Here is a 14399-nt window from a genome sequence, read left to right as displayed (position 1 = left end):
CAAACACAAACATGAACCACGTTGTATATTCTATTCAAACTATTCATTCCCTTGTAAGACATGTTTTTTTTGATTAGGAGTTAAGTGCCAGGGGTTACAAGAAAATTGCTAGACTAACAAACAAAATCATGGTAAAAGCAGCAACATGTCATTATCACATGCCTAAGCTGCTTCTTATACTTTAATTAAAGTTGATGTCTATGGCTGAGCAAGTAATTAAATAAAAATTGGTTTTTTGGATTTTTTTTTGCTTCATGATATGGAGCACAGATGTAAACAAGCAGGAAATACAAATTTTTTTAGAAACAAATATATGATAAGGATCTAAAATATCAATCGTTCCTAAAATTAAGAAAAAAGCCAGCTCAAAAAAGTTAACTTGAAATCTAATAAAACGCAAACTTTTCATAATTTTTGGGGTGTGTATAGGTAAAATTAAACTGTACAGGATTATGCTTCAAACTCTATACCATTACAACTTGTTTGTTCAGACATCCAAAATTATTTCATACATGATTTTACTATAAACAAATTATAACATATTACATTTCACAAGTATAAAATCATTGGCAGTAAAAGGACTACTGCAGGAAAACTACTGTTTGCTTCTATTAATTTAAACTTAAAAAAAAGAAAGAAAAAACATAAAACTGTACACATCTGCATAAAAATAAATAACTCTTTACATAATAAAAGTGTGCCAATTTTCATACAACACACACAAACATCCACACATACATACGCTCACTGGCACACACTAAAATCCGAAAATAATAGAATCAAATAACCTGACATAGACTTGTTCCCTTATCATTGCTTGATCCATTTTTAAAAAATATTAAAGAATTACAGTTTTAAAAATATTAAACATTTTAAGATTTAAAAACAGTTCTATGTCTACAAATGTCCAATGCTTTTGTCCCAGACCTGATTGGTGCATTGATCACAAAAATAAACTGTCAAAAATTGTCCATTGTCGTTTTGTTTCATGCTCCTAAAATGAGGTTGTTTTCGAAGTCCTGTTTCAAATGAAGTGCAATTGGTAAAAAATCATCTGTTCTTCAGTCTCATAGTCCTGGCATGATGTATGCTATGTTGTCCAGCGTGCTTGACTGTGAAATAAAATGAAAAAAGTTTGATTTCATATTCACTGCTATAAACACACACCTGATATTAAACATCTGCACACCTGTGTTAAGATGTAATTTATTTTTTACATTACAAAACCTGCCATTTCAAGGTGTGCAGACTTTTTATATGCATTGTGTCTGTGTGTTTACAATTGTGCAATGCATAGAATCATGTAAATACAGGTAAGGTAAAGCATGTCAGGTAATGTTCACATAAAAACAAAAAAATTAAAATCTTTTGACTTGAACCATAATATGGTTGTTGGTACTAGATGGGCTGGTTTGAGTATTTTAGGAATTTATGATTATTGAATTTATAAGAATGGGCTACAACAGAGGAAGACCACATTAGCTTCCACTCCTCTGAGCCAAGGACAGGAGTATGATGCACAGACTCACTAAAACTGAAAGTTAATTTGTTTTTAACAAATTAAAAAAGGAGAAAATTATTATTTCCAAAAGTGCTTATTTGAATTACTATAGAATTCCTGTCAGCTCATACCAGTCTTGTCATTCTCAGAAGAGCTCTCTCATCAACAAGGTCACTCAACTTGCAGACCCTGCGCACAAAGATTTTTTCCCCCACACTATTCCATGTAATCTGTGTGCAACTATCCCAGGAGAAAGGTTTATGAAATACTCCTGCCCATCTTGTGCCAACTATGATATGGCTCATATTATATGGATATACAGATATATAGATATGAAGGTTGGTGTGTGTGGGTGTGTCCCCCACCAAGACGCTGCGGGGACAGCCATTCAGCTGTGGGACCTGAGCAGTGAGGCAGGTTAATGGACCAAGAGCACACAAAATGGAGTCTAGCAGGACAGAGAGACTGCCAGACACAGCTACCATTCCCTGCAAGAAAAAATGACAAGCTTCAGTTTGTTTAGGAATTATCAAGCATTTTTAAACATACTGGGAAATGGGGAAATTGTATTTACAAAAAAGGTATTTACTGCTATTTTTCTAAAAAAATATCAACATTGGGTTACACCACACAATTGTATGCTTTCTAACTGGCAATGATTTGTGAACATACCTTTGGACTTATAGGGTACAATTTCTCATCTTAACCCTTGTGTTGTCCTCCTATACAAATTAGGAGCTCTGAGTCAACTTGACCTTATAAAAAATGAACTTATATGATAGATGATATGATTTTTTTTTACCTTTTTAGTCTAACTTGTTTCCAACATATTAACATATATTTTGCAAAAAATATATATATGTATATATATATATTTGGTATAATAAACCTTATTTATATACAAAAATGCCTCATTTTTTAGTAAAAAAAAAACAACAGAAATTTTGAATTATTTTCACTATAGAGGCACAAAAGTTGATGCACGATTACAGGCTGGTATATTTCAAGGGCAGGAGATTGTTTTGAAACCATTTTGACCATTTTTAATGTCAGCAAATAATAAAACCTGTTTTTTTACAGGCCAAATTGACTTGAATGCTTAAAAATCAAAAATTCTACAATTAGCACCATTCTGTGTATAATATCTATTTTACACTTGTAATATCCACCTGATGTCATCTGATCAACCAACAACAGGCCACACACACACTCAAAAACATGCCATAATTTCATGTGAATAAAACTTTGTTTACCTCCTTATGTTTTGTTTTATTATACTTAATTTATGAATGATAACCCTTATGAAATTTTGCCATGTTTTGAGTAAAATAAGCAGAAATTATTAAATATTATTTTGGATAACCACTGACTGATAAATGTCAAACATTACTCAGCACATCTCCATGCCAAAGCTGACTGATGCAACTAAATTCATAAATAAGAGAGAAGAAACAAATATGATTTGAATATGAAAACACAACCTGTGTGTGTGTGTGTAAAGATTGTTGGTAGAAGAAGAAGAGAAGAGAAGATATTGTCCCCAGCTGGACAAATGCATATAACAAGTGTGAAATATTTACAAATGATTGTTTTTGTTTTTTTGGAGGCCCAATAAATTGCAATGCCCAATGCTTGTGTGTGTGTGTGTGTGTGTGTGTGTGTGTGTGTGTGTGTGTGTGTGTGTGTAAAGCTTGTTGGTAGATCAGATTTTGCCCCCAGCTGGACAAATGCATCTAACAAGTGTGAAATATTTACAAATGAGTAGCTTTTTTTTTTCTTGAGGCCTAATGAATTGCTATGCCCAGTGCTTGTGTGTGTGTGTGTGTGTGTGTGTAGCATCATTTCGGTAGATCATATTTTGCCCTCTGCTAGGCAAAGGTATATCAAAAGTGAGAAATATTTACAAATGTGTAGCTTTTTTTCTGGAGGCCTAATGAAATGCAATGCCCAATATGTGTGTGTTTGTGTGTGTGTGCGCGCGCGCGCGTGTGTGTGTGAAATGTTTACAAATGTGTAGCTTTTTTTTTGTCTGGAGGCCAACTGAATTGCAATGTCCGATGCTTTGAACAGTGTTTGACTGTGTGTGTGTGTGTGTGTGTGGCATCATTTCGGTAGATCATATTTTGCCCTCTGCTAGGTGAAGGCATATCAAAAGTGTGAAATATTTACAAATGTTTGGCTTTTTTTTCTTTTCTGGAGGCCTAATGAAATGCAATGCCCAATTTGTGTGTGTGTTTGTGTGTGTGTGCATGTGTGTGGGGTGTGAGTGTGTGTTTTGGGTGAGTGTGATAGTGGACATTTTACGTGTGCATTTTTGTGTCTGTATGTATGTTCATTGCCCCACTAAATGTGGCCGAGTCAAAATGACCCAAGAGGATAACGAACGCGTAGTATATACTGTTCTGAACACATAGTTCAACGAAAATAGACAAAATTAATTTTGCTTGCAAAATTTGGAACAATCCTGGTAAATTTCAGGCAAATATGTGGAAGAAAACCCTAGCTATGACACATTAAATTCTTCAAGCGGGGTCAAAAAGACCCAGGGACAATATGAAGGTTAAATACTCATTTTTGTCAAATGAATCGATAAAACTGGAGGGCACTGTATTAGATAATACAAATAATACAGAAAAGCTACATCAAATTTCAGACATTTTGGAGAAACTGTTTTCTCTGTGCACTCACCTCTGTCTCTTGTAGCCTGTGTCCAATAAGAGATAAGGATTCCCCAAGGAGCTGCAGATGGGCAGCCGCATCTATGGGGTCAACCTCTGGTACCCGGATGCTCAAAGAAGAGCGACTTTGAGTGGTCAAAGCTGCCCCAACACCCACAACCTTACTGGAACCTTAGAAAGATAAGAAAAGGGGGCAAAAAATCTAAATAAAAAAGTGTCAATGATAAATTATGAATAATCTCAGTACAGTTCTGTTTTAAATGCAAATTGCAAGCAAATATTCGTGGCTTCTTTTTGATGAGAGAAAATTGTATGAGAAAACCATAGCGATAAAGATTTTACTCTTGATTTTGTTCTCTGATGAGGAAATCTTCTGTTTGATGGTTGTGGCCTCAGCTTTAATCTGCTTATGCTGCAGATACTGAGCTTTTTGCTTCCACACCTACAAGCAGAGGCAAGCAATCATTTCAACACTAATGACAGTAATTATTCAACATGCAATTCTGAAGAAATTAAAACAGATAAGCAGACTTGTTTAATTAAATTCAATTAAACACATTTAATTGCACCAAACAGAAATAGCATGAGCATGTTAATGACCTGCTTGTCTTTTTCAGGTAGATGCTTCCAAACCTCTGCAAGCTTCTTGCTGAGCTCCCCAAACACTGCAGAACCATGGGCATAGGATTAATGATTACCTCATGTACTGTATATTTACAAGTGGTGGAATTAATGTAATGCATCTATATATACAATCAAACATGTATGCAACAATCACCATTTAAATATGGCATAACAGTAAATGTAATAAGAAACTTGTATTTGATTTAATGCAGCACCTACCAAGTCCAGGCTGTTCTGCATTAATATTGACCCTGTACTCTTTACAGAACACCTGATAAGCTGTCGTACTCTTCTTCTTTTTCTGAAAGAATCAAGGACATACCTGTTAAACTGTGAATCTGGCAATTTATAAAAATAGTTCAGCCAGATTAATAAAGTTTATAGCAGCAATATGTAAATTCTTGCAAAAAAAATCTTAAACGACATTATTTCAGGTCACAGACAAAAGCAGGTTTGGCTGCATTCAGTGACAGATATGTGAAGCCAAAACTGAACCACGGATGATATCAAAATTGGAGAACAAATACACCAACTGTGCTGGTTAAAGCCACATCACTGGTGGACTTGACTGGATTTGAACTTGAATCTTACCATTTGTGATGATTTACAGCATGATTATGGAATTCTTATGTATAGATTATGCTCTTAAGGTGTGTGAGTATATATATATATGGCAACAACAAAAAACAGTAATCTACAGGTGACTGCCATTTATTAATATTCATTAGTAAACAGAATAAAATCTGTTTATCAATTTTTTTTGTAAATCTGATGTTATTTTAAGTTCGGTTTACACAAACATTTACGCAAAATTTACTAAAAGATTGATGTATGAGGCCCGACACTTTTCTATTTTCATACCAATCTACCATGTTCTCAAACCCTACGCATTGCTGTCTTCAATCTTTAACTAATTAAATCCTTTAGAAGATTTAATTCAACAATATATTGAATACCTAAACATTCCTGGAGCTTTCACTTTGCAACTATAAGATGGATCGACACATGAGCACATCCCAACAGTTACATAATTCTAATGAAAGTACAAGTTACATACTACTGCTTTAACTGAATCTTTGTCTTAATGTGTAGAGAAGCATCACCTTGTCTTTGTCATGCTTGTCCCTCTCTTTTTCCTCCTTTTTCTTCTTCTTCACCATCATCAGGTCAGCACCCTGATGATGATGATGCAAGGTGACTGCTGGGGCCATAGCATATGTCCCTAATGAGGTACTGTGATTGGATAGGCTGTGGGAATGGGAATGGCTTCTGGACAAGTCCCCTATGAAAACAGAACAAAGCAAAAAGGAACATAAAATTTCACCTCATTTTTAATACTGAAAAACTGTCACTAACAAACAATCAATAATTCAAAAAAGGTTTAACTGTTTGACAAACTCTTACTATTACCCTTAAATCCTTTCTTTTCTGCATTTCCTCCTTTGTTGTGCTTCTTCTCTTTTGAGCTTTTATCCCTGTCTCTGTCTTTCTCTTTGTCCTTTTTCTTTTTGCTTTTTTTGCTTTTTTTCTTCTTTTTAGATGAAAGGTGAGTGTAGGAGTCATCAATGATCAGTTCGCCTGCCTCTAACTCTGCTCCTGAGGATGAACAATCTCCTCCCTGTGCCAAAGACCCACCACCATACTGTCCTAAAAGACAAATGTGTTGCTAAAAGCATGGAGAAATAAAACATGTGCAACATATGCAGTGGATAGCGATTAGGTTGAAATAATAAGAGTATTCCTTATTGCTAAACAATATCAGAAGTTTTAATAATCAAAAAATAATAAGTTGATTAACATATTGCCATTACAACAGTGTTTATATTATGTGCAAAGAGTTGCAAAGTATGGATGATCCCTCTACTATTTCTAAACCGTGAAAAAGATGAGCATAATTTTTTCCTACCCTCCACTTCTACTTCTTTCCCCACCATGGGCAGAGGCTCTCGGCCGTGCTGTTTCTTTTTTGATGGCTTAGACATCATCATTCGGTCCCTGCCTTTATCCTTCTTTATCCCACTTTTTTTAATGCCAGAGGAAGAATGATGCCCCATGCTCCCTGTAGAAGGGTGTGTAGGGAACGGTAATCCTTCATTCGACTCTCTTCCCTCGTTCTTCTCCTTGGGTGAGAGGATGAGTTTCATTTTCAGGCCCTCACCATCTCTCAGTGTAAGTGGCTCACCCCTCCCTGCTCCAGCATGGAACAAGGAAGACTTAGAACAAGAAGAAGAGGATGAGGAATGCTTCTTAGAAAATGTTGGCAAACTCGAATGGCGGGCTTGAGAGAAAGAGGGGGGAAAAGAATGACCACTCTTAGAGCTGCCCTCACGCTTGCGGTCTTTGGAGGACAAATGTGAGGACTGAGGAGGGTAAGAGGGTTTTTTATGAAAGCTGGGGCCAGGTTCAGAGCCCGTGGCCATTGGGGAGGTGATGGCCTGCAAGAGGCCCATAGCAGTATCTGTAGAATGGGTTGGCTGAGAGGAGCTTGAAGATGAGTGTGAAGGTGAGCGTTCAGAAGACTTCCGCTTCTTCTTATGAGGAGGGCCTGAGCCATGGTGGTCTGAGGAAAGATGGAATGAAAATTGGGACCTTGGTATTATACAAATAAATATGCATAATGTTTCTGCTTTTTTTTTTTTTTTTTTTTTACATTTTAGAGGATGCCCTTCTCTTTGATGCGGTCTGTACTCCATTACACTTACCTCTATAATGGTACTCATCAATTGAGTGCTTCTTCTTCTTTTTGTGACCATCTCCACCCATCACTATCAACTCTGAATCCTAATTATTGACAGAATACACAGGAATCAATAGAATAATACAGACACAAAATCATACTAGGAAAAAGTCCTTTTTTTTACCTCAGATGTATCAAACTAAATCTACTAAAACTGCAACTGCCAAATGGCATAAATCCAATGGGACAGAAAGTACACATGAAAGTAAAAATGCAACCAAGACTCACTCATCTCAAATGGCACCTCTACATCAGTAACCTTACTTCAAGTTGCATGTAAACCAAAGAGATTTTGTAAAGTACCTAAAACCCCACTGAAGTTTAGTAGCCTATAATCAGTACTGTACTGATATAATAAACTACACTACATGCAGTGGTATCATTGATATAAAAAAAGACAAAACCTATCAAAACTACTCTAGACTGATAGACTTTGACCTAAGATATAAATATCACTATCACCCTGCTGTTACCTCACTGTTTCCCTTAAAGGTTTTGCACACCTGTGCGGCTATTTCTTCTTCTTCTCTCAATAAATCTTTGTATGAGCGCCTTTTCTCCCTCTGACTGCGACCAGCCACCAGTCCTACCTCTCCCTCTATACCCGACATCTCTGAAAAGATGAGACAAAAAAAACAGAAATTAACAGTTCGTTTTTTTGCATTTCTTATCCGTTTTAATAATAAGGATTTGGGTGATAAAGGGTTTCTCACCCATTACACCTTTCCGTTTTATCTCCTCAAATTCCATGATAAGACTTCAGTCGCTGACTAGTTTCACCAATCAGTCTGTTTGGAGAGAAAAGAACTGTTAACATTTTGGTTACGTCTCGATCAAGAAGCTTAAAAGATACAGTGTTGGTGTATGAGAAACTTTAAAATCTTATACAGATGAGAACGGTATTAATTGTTCCACTAGGACTGGGTAGACATGGAGGCCCAATAGAGTCTTATACAACAATAACTGCCTCAGAGAACAAACTTGTTCATGGAAGGAGACCCATTTGTTGCCCCTGACATTTTGTTTTATTTGAAAAAATAAAAAGATATAAAAAGAAAATGTATATACGCTTATATACTAACAAATGTGTTGACATGAATCATTTCTATGGATATATTTCTACTTGTTTTTATTTCCCTAATCCCTTTAAAAAGCACTTTTTGTTACAGATAAGTGTATTCTGTGAGGTGTGTTGAAGTTCAGCTCATGTTGTGTGACGGGACAAAACATCTCAGACTAAATACCCCCTAACACGTCTGTATAATAACATCACACCAGTTTAACTTTGCTAATTAAACAGATGAATACCGAGAGGGAGCTGCACTGTATGTGTCAGACGAACACGGACATGGCGGAGACGCTGATGATAGTAATAACGCTGTTGTTTTGGTTTTCTCTTGTTTTGTTTAATCGCGCTCTAATGAACGCCAGGCGCTTTTCGTCTCATCACACAGAAGCAGTTTTGTGGCTAAAATTAAAAGGCGAGCTGATGTTCGTTGTTAATCTAGTGGCCATTTCCCGCCTCCTTTCGAAAGGATACACAAACACACCCCCTTGGCTCCAATGGGGTCCGACTCTCCCTTGTTTGAAGTGCACGAAATACGAAAGCCCAGGATGGGCTACACAGAGCCGGCTGTTGTAACTATGACAGCCCGCGGCTTTCATTTAATACAGGCCGGAAAACGCCAAGATTCAAAAAGCGACCATTCAGCTGTGCATTTTACTTCTTTAACACAGCGCTTCGAAAATTACGCAAAGCGCAAGGGTTTTATGAAAAGCAGAAGCGTGACCTAGGTGGAAATAAATGCTAAAATTACCTTCACTGATGGCCGGATTTAAACGGCGCCAGCCGCCATCTTTGTTTTGAGTCCACAACAAAGCGAGAGCTGAGAGGAGGTTCTACAGTGAACAGCGGCTCCGGTGTGACAGGAAAACAAGCCTTACACATGCTCACCTTCAGGCTTTATGTTCATGTAATGCAGGCTGTTGTACAGTGTGATATAACTGCTTATGAAATAAATAAAAAGAATCGACTCTGGATAAATATTTTGACTTTTTTTATTGTCATAGTTTTTATTGACTTGTTCAGCATCATAAAGAAAAGGCTTACAGTGAACAATAATGACAAACAGATATACAGACAACGTAAATAAAACCATATAAAAAGATGGATGTGTTTGAAGGCCATCGATTTAGTCATACACTTTGTACAACTGGACATATGATTAAAATTATACATTGTGTCATTTGTAAATAAATATCTCTTTTTTCTTTCTCCATCCAACCCACATCCAGCCTTCTGTAAGCCTCTGTATGTTCTTCTCTACCTGTCTCCCATATTCTGCATTTGTATACTTAGAGATGTGAAGCTGGCCAGTAAGTCAGTCACCTCATCCACCTGTGTACAGTCAAAAGAGACAAGCGGAGTTACATAAATAAACATTTCGCTGTAATGTGATGTGATTTCACACGTTCTAGTATCAGGCCACAATACAGCCAAAGTCTGTCATGAAAATGACTAGATGACTAAAATGACTAAAACTGTGGATTGGAATGGAAACTAAGACCACTGGTGTATTTGCTTGAAAGTATTCTACATGCATCAAATAAACATTTCCTACAGGAAAAATGTGGACCGGCTATCAAACAATTTCAAGAATTCAAATATCTCTTTTATGGCTATATAGAAATTGTGGGATCAGTTTTAGTCTAAGTATGTACACACTTCTACACAGTAGCAGGGATTATTACCTGTTCTTTAGTGTGGGTCTGTTGTAGTTGGGTAGAAATATGCTCCAGCCTTTCACGTTCCTCACTGTGCCCCATCACATTCAGGTATTCACGTAGCATCTGAATGATCTACAAGGTAGACAGTATTTCAGTATAAGTGATTGGGGAGGTTAGTCTCACCACCAAAAACAAAAATAAATGGATAAATTATACTTGAAACCATTTTAATTACTTTTGATGTCTTTTAATTTATTCTTCCATGTAGAGGTTTATATAAAATTGAGCTCCAGGTTATCCAAATTTCATTATGGGTAATTACACAAATTCTGTGCTAGGTCAGTGGTTAAGGTTTTGTGTCAATGATGATTGGTAATAATGAAAGATAATTATAATTGTAGGTTCAAATTGCAGGCCTGTCATGAGAACAACTATTGGGACCTTGTCTTTTAATGAGCTGCTCTATTTATTAAAACAGAAATATGAGATGTAAAAATGCAGAAAATATAAAATACACTTTTTATTATACAGTATAATAATGCTATTTCACTATCTGTCAACCTATGTTGATGAAACTGCAGCTGCTTGAGCATGAAATCGGCCATTATTTCTAGGCCCGGTTTAATGCTATGAGAGCCATTCTAGTGCTGTGTAGCAATTTACCTGTAACTGAAAACTTACCAATCAATTTATTAGGAACACTATATTAACACTGTGTAGGGTTTCCATTTGCTCTCAAAACAACCTGGCTTACATTTCCACATTGGAAATGCTCTTTTAAGATTCTGATTGCGTTACACATTTCCTAGAGATTTTTCAGGTGTTGACACAAGGCCGGATGGGTCCACGATTTCATGCCGCTGGTGACAAATTCTGAACCTACCATGTGTGCCTCTGCAAGAATCAAGATTCAACAGACATGGCTTGTTCATACAGACCTTTCATCTAGTTTTGGTGAGCCTGTTCAATCAGTGCATCATCAGTTTTCTGTTCTTGGCTGACAGTGTTCATTCTGATATGCTTTTCTTTTCACCAGGTTTGTAAGAGAGTGGATATCTGATTTACTGCAGCTTTTCAGTCAGCTCAGTCTGGCTATTCTCCATTGACCACTTCCATCAATGAGACATTTCCATCCACGTTTCCATATTGCTCACTAAATGTTTTTTCTTTATTGCAATGTCCTAATTAAACTCTAGGCTGTAGTGCATGAAAATCCCAGATGAGGGATACAGATATACTCAAACAATGGCCAAACACACCGAGATCATACCATTCTCTATACTGATGGTTGATGTCAATATTACCCAAAGCTGCTGGCCTGTATCTACATGAGTTTATGCATTGTTCTGCTACCACGCAGCTGGCTGACAAATCTGGCATCTGCAGGTGTACTAGCGTTCTTAATAAGTGCTCTGTGAGTGTATATCACCTAAAACCAGAGAGACCAGTAGACTGGCTAAAAATAACAGATTTTCTCATTTGCTTTTCTTGCAAAAGAGATACAGAACTAAATGTAAGTTAATCTAAATAAAACTAAATACAAAAGAGCAGTACGATTACTTTAGTGAACTAGGCTGGACTAGTAGAGCCGAGGACAGACAAGACTTATTAAGACTTTATAACCTGAGTGACTTCTCCTCGTAAGGTTTCCAAGCTACGGGACTCTCCCTCTTGTAATATGTTGAGCTTTGAGCGAGCAAGATGTAGGGGGGTTCTTCCTGCACGGTCCAATGCATCTACACGGGCACCTAAAAGACATTTGCAATGTTAGGCTTTCTGTAGTCCTTTAGTGTTTGTAATTAATAAGGTAAATTATTAGTAATTATGAATAATTATTAATAATTAGATTAGGTAGATGAATTTGTTTTATTTATTTGTTGTTCACAAAACCTTCATTACAATTATAGCTTACCGCCTCTCAGTAAGGTAGTGATGACAGGCACATGGTTGGTACAGGCAGCTGTAGAGACAATTTAAACCAGAACGTTTTAAACGGCACACATTGGATGAACAGGTTGCATGGGTTCAGAGAAGACATTACCAAATTATTTTGACATGTATGAAGTGTCATTCTTTGACTGAATATGCTCTTTTAAGTTGTTTGCACAAATCTTGATCATGTAAAACTGTTTGCACTCAAAATAAAAGTCAGAAATACAAGTCTAATACAAGTCATTTTTTTGACAAACATTTTTGGTGGAAAAAATTTCAGACCATCCCTAATAAATATAGTTAACAGATGTAAACGTATCTAAGTAATAACCAATGATAACCAAGTCAAACAAACAGTGATAGAATTTATGTTAGGTCAAGGGCAGGGCTTTAAGTGGGAAACAGATGCAGGTATAATTTTGAGTGAAAACTCATACCAGTGTTCTCCTGTGTTAAAATGCATTGAACTAAAACAGCATTTGTAAAACCCTGTATATCTGAATACCTAAGTTTATCATTATGGGACATCCTTACCAAGATGAAGAGGAGTATTCCCAAGGCTGTCGCGCTGGTTTGGATCAGCACCGTGGCTTAGCAATAGCTGAACTATATTGATACAGATAGCAGAGTAGGAAAAATAAAGGAACATCATCAGTACTGTAATGAAAGCTGTCATGAGAACAGAAACAGGAGTATTTGAAGTCCATCTCTCAAACCACCAGCCTTACCAATACTCTCATTGCCGTTGCAGGAAGAGAAATGTAAAGCAGTTCTTCCTTTGTCATCTGCAGCACAGGGGTCAGTGCCATCCTGCAGTAACCTACGTACTAAAAAGAACCTCAATTTTAAATATGCTTCATATTTATAATGGGTTGATAGAAAGGGGTCAGTTCATTGTCTGTACCAGTGTCAATGTCGTTGCCATTGGCTGCTTCTCTGAGTCTCTTCAAAGCTGAAAAGAGAGCAGAAAGGGGTTAAAGGAAACAATAATAGTACTATGTACTGTGCTGGAGATACACATCAGTGGTTGGGGAAAGATGTTTTGCATAATCAACAGGGCTTTTCTAATAGGACTGCATGATACAGAAGGCTGTTCCGGTTTAAAAGGAATCATAAAACCATTATGTAAAAAATATATTGTATCTAAACATTTTTAATCCAACCCAGTTCAGTCTTCTCTTACAAACTAGATCATATTAAAGGGTTCCTAAACTCTACCGTAAAGGTCTTTGCCTAAAGGTCCCAGGTTCCTCCGGACTCTTCCCAGTCTCCTGGTTCTGCTCACGGTCATTTTACCTCCTGTCGGTTCGGTCTGAAATAAAGCGCCAGGGCTCCATAAAGTGTGCAGGTAGCGGAGGCTTTTCTCCGCAGAATGACTGCTTCTGTGGAGCTTCAGGGCGCTCAAGGTGTCAATACCCGAGAAGCCAAAGGAAGAAGCGGCTCCCACTGCTGCCCTTTCCTCAATTTTTTCCCCCTTTACTTCTTTCACAGGGGACTTTCTCACCGTGTACTCGGCTTCGCAGCTGGACGGCTCGTCGTCGGACCCCTCCATACTCAACGAGTCATTTAACACATACAAGTTTGTTTCCCTGCATTACGTGTAATAACATTAGCCTATGCACATATGCAAATAGTATGTTAGTGCTGAAAAAACTGACTAAGAATCTACTTTAGACTGCTACGTTACTTGTTACGGTTGTCAGCAGATAAACAAATCAGGAACATTTCCACTGTGGTTCAAAATAGATATGTTAATCAACCGGTCGCTAGTGTGCCACAGAGCCAAAATGGCGTCTGTTTCTTGTTAGTGCCTCACCCGTGTAAGAAACACGCCGATTGCTCAATGACTGGGTCAGCACAGCCAATCAAATTCCTCGTTACTTCAGCACAACGCTGTAGTAGCTAGGGCTACAGTTTCAATGCAACGTTAGCTGCAGCGCTTAATATTTTGACTTCTAACCAAGTTAATATATTTTAACATATAAAAAAAAAAATTATTTCGTAATGTAAATCCTAATGTTGATTGACTATCGAGTTCGATTCGTCAATTACGTGCAAAACAGTCATATTCTATCAGCTAGCATGTTTTGTTTGTAGCTACATCTATAGTTGTAGACTCATCGGTGGTCAAACAAAATGTCTGTAACTAGATGTAACTTTCAAACTAAAAAACTGTAAAACTGAAGATAATAAGCATAAT

At 37.1% G+C, this 14399-nt stretch overlaps 2 protein-coding genes across 5 annotated transcripts; both read right to left on the bottom strand.

The window, feature by feature from the left end:
- Positions 1-244: 244 nt before the first annotated feature.
- hmgxb4a (HMG box domain containing 4a) lies at positions 245-9464 on the bottom strand. 4 transcript variants are annotated; one of them, XM_060892867.1, is made up of 13 exons: positions 9358-9464; positions 8254-8328; positions 8014-8153; positions 7506-7584; positions 6710-7363; positions 6208-6450; positions 5907-6085; positions 5023-5104; positions 4780-4844; positions 4522-4621; positions 4190-4350; positions 1867-1989; positions 245-1112 (listed from the first exon to the last, which is right to left on the bottom strand). In XM_060892867.1, the coding sequence occupies exons 2-13, from the start codon at positions 8288-8290 to the stop codon at positions 1068-1070; spliced, it is 1908 nt and encodes a 635-aa protein (XP_060748850.1). In that variant the 5' UTR covers positions 8291-8328; positions 9358-9464; the 3' UTR covers positions 245-1067. The 4 variants fall into 4 exon arrangements, with proteins under 4 accessions (XP_060748850.1, XP_060748852.1, XP_060748851.1 ...); XM_060892869.1 differs by having other exon boundaries at positions 8044-8153; XM_060892868.1 differs by having other exon boundaries at positions 255-1112; positions 6214-6450.
- A 371-nt stretch (positions 9465-9835) lies between these two features.
- ankrd54 (ankyrin repeat domain 54) lies at positions 9836-14028 on the bottom strand. Its single transcript, XM_060892789.1, has 8 exons — positions 13418-14028; positions 13104-13151; positions 12928-13026; positions 12734-12805; positions 12180-12227; positions 11891-12015; positions 10292-10399; positions 9836-9938 (listed from the first exon to the last, which is right to left on the bottom strand). Exons 1-8 carry the CDS (start codon positions 13749-13751, stop codon positions 9864-9866), a joined length of 909 nt encoding a protein of 302 aa, XP_060748772.1. The 5' UTR covers positions 13752-14028; the 3' UTR covers positions 9836-9863.
- Positions 14029-14399: the final 371 nt, after the last annotated feature.

The sequence above is a fragment of the Tachysurus vachellii genome, chromosome 18 (assembly GCF_030014155.1).
Source record: "Tachysurus vachellii isolate PV-2020 chromosome 18, HZAU_Pvac_v1, whole genome shotgun sequence".
NCBI lineage: Eukaryota > Metazoa > Chordata > Actinopteri > Siluriformes > Bagridae > Tachysurus > Tachysurus vachellii.
Note: the sequence above shows the minus strand (reverse complement) of the source record. Positions and strands in the feature narration are given on the sequence as shown.

Coding starts and splice junctions, on each gene's coding strand:
- ankrd54 (XM_060892789.1), bottom strand. CDS start 13,751: ATGGAGGGGTCCGACGACGAGCCGTCCAGCTGCGAAGCCGAGTACACG. Junction 13,027..13,103: donor TGGCAACGACATTGACACTG/GTACAGACAATG, acceptor GGTTCTTTTTAG/TACGTAGGTTACTGCAGGAT. Junction 12,228..12,733: donor GAATACTCCTCTTCATCTTG/GTAAGGATGTCC, acceptor TTGTCTCTACAG/CTGCCTGTACCAACCATGTG.
- hmgxb4a (XM_060892867.1), bottom strand. CDS start 8,290: ATGGAATTTGAGGAGATAAAACGGAAAGGTGTAATGG. Junction 7,364..7,505: donor TGATGAGTACCATTATAGAG/GTAAGTGTAATG, acceptor ATCTTTCCTCAG/ACCACCATGGCTCAGGCCCT. Junction 1,990..4,189: donor ACAGGCTACAAGAGACAGAG/GTGAGTGCACAG, acceptor TTTTTCTTGCAG/GGAATGGTAGCTGTGTCTGG.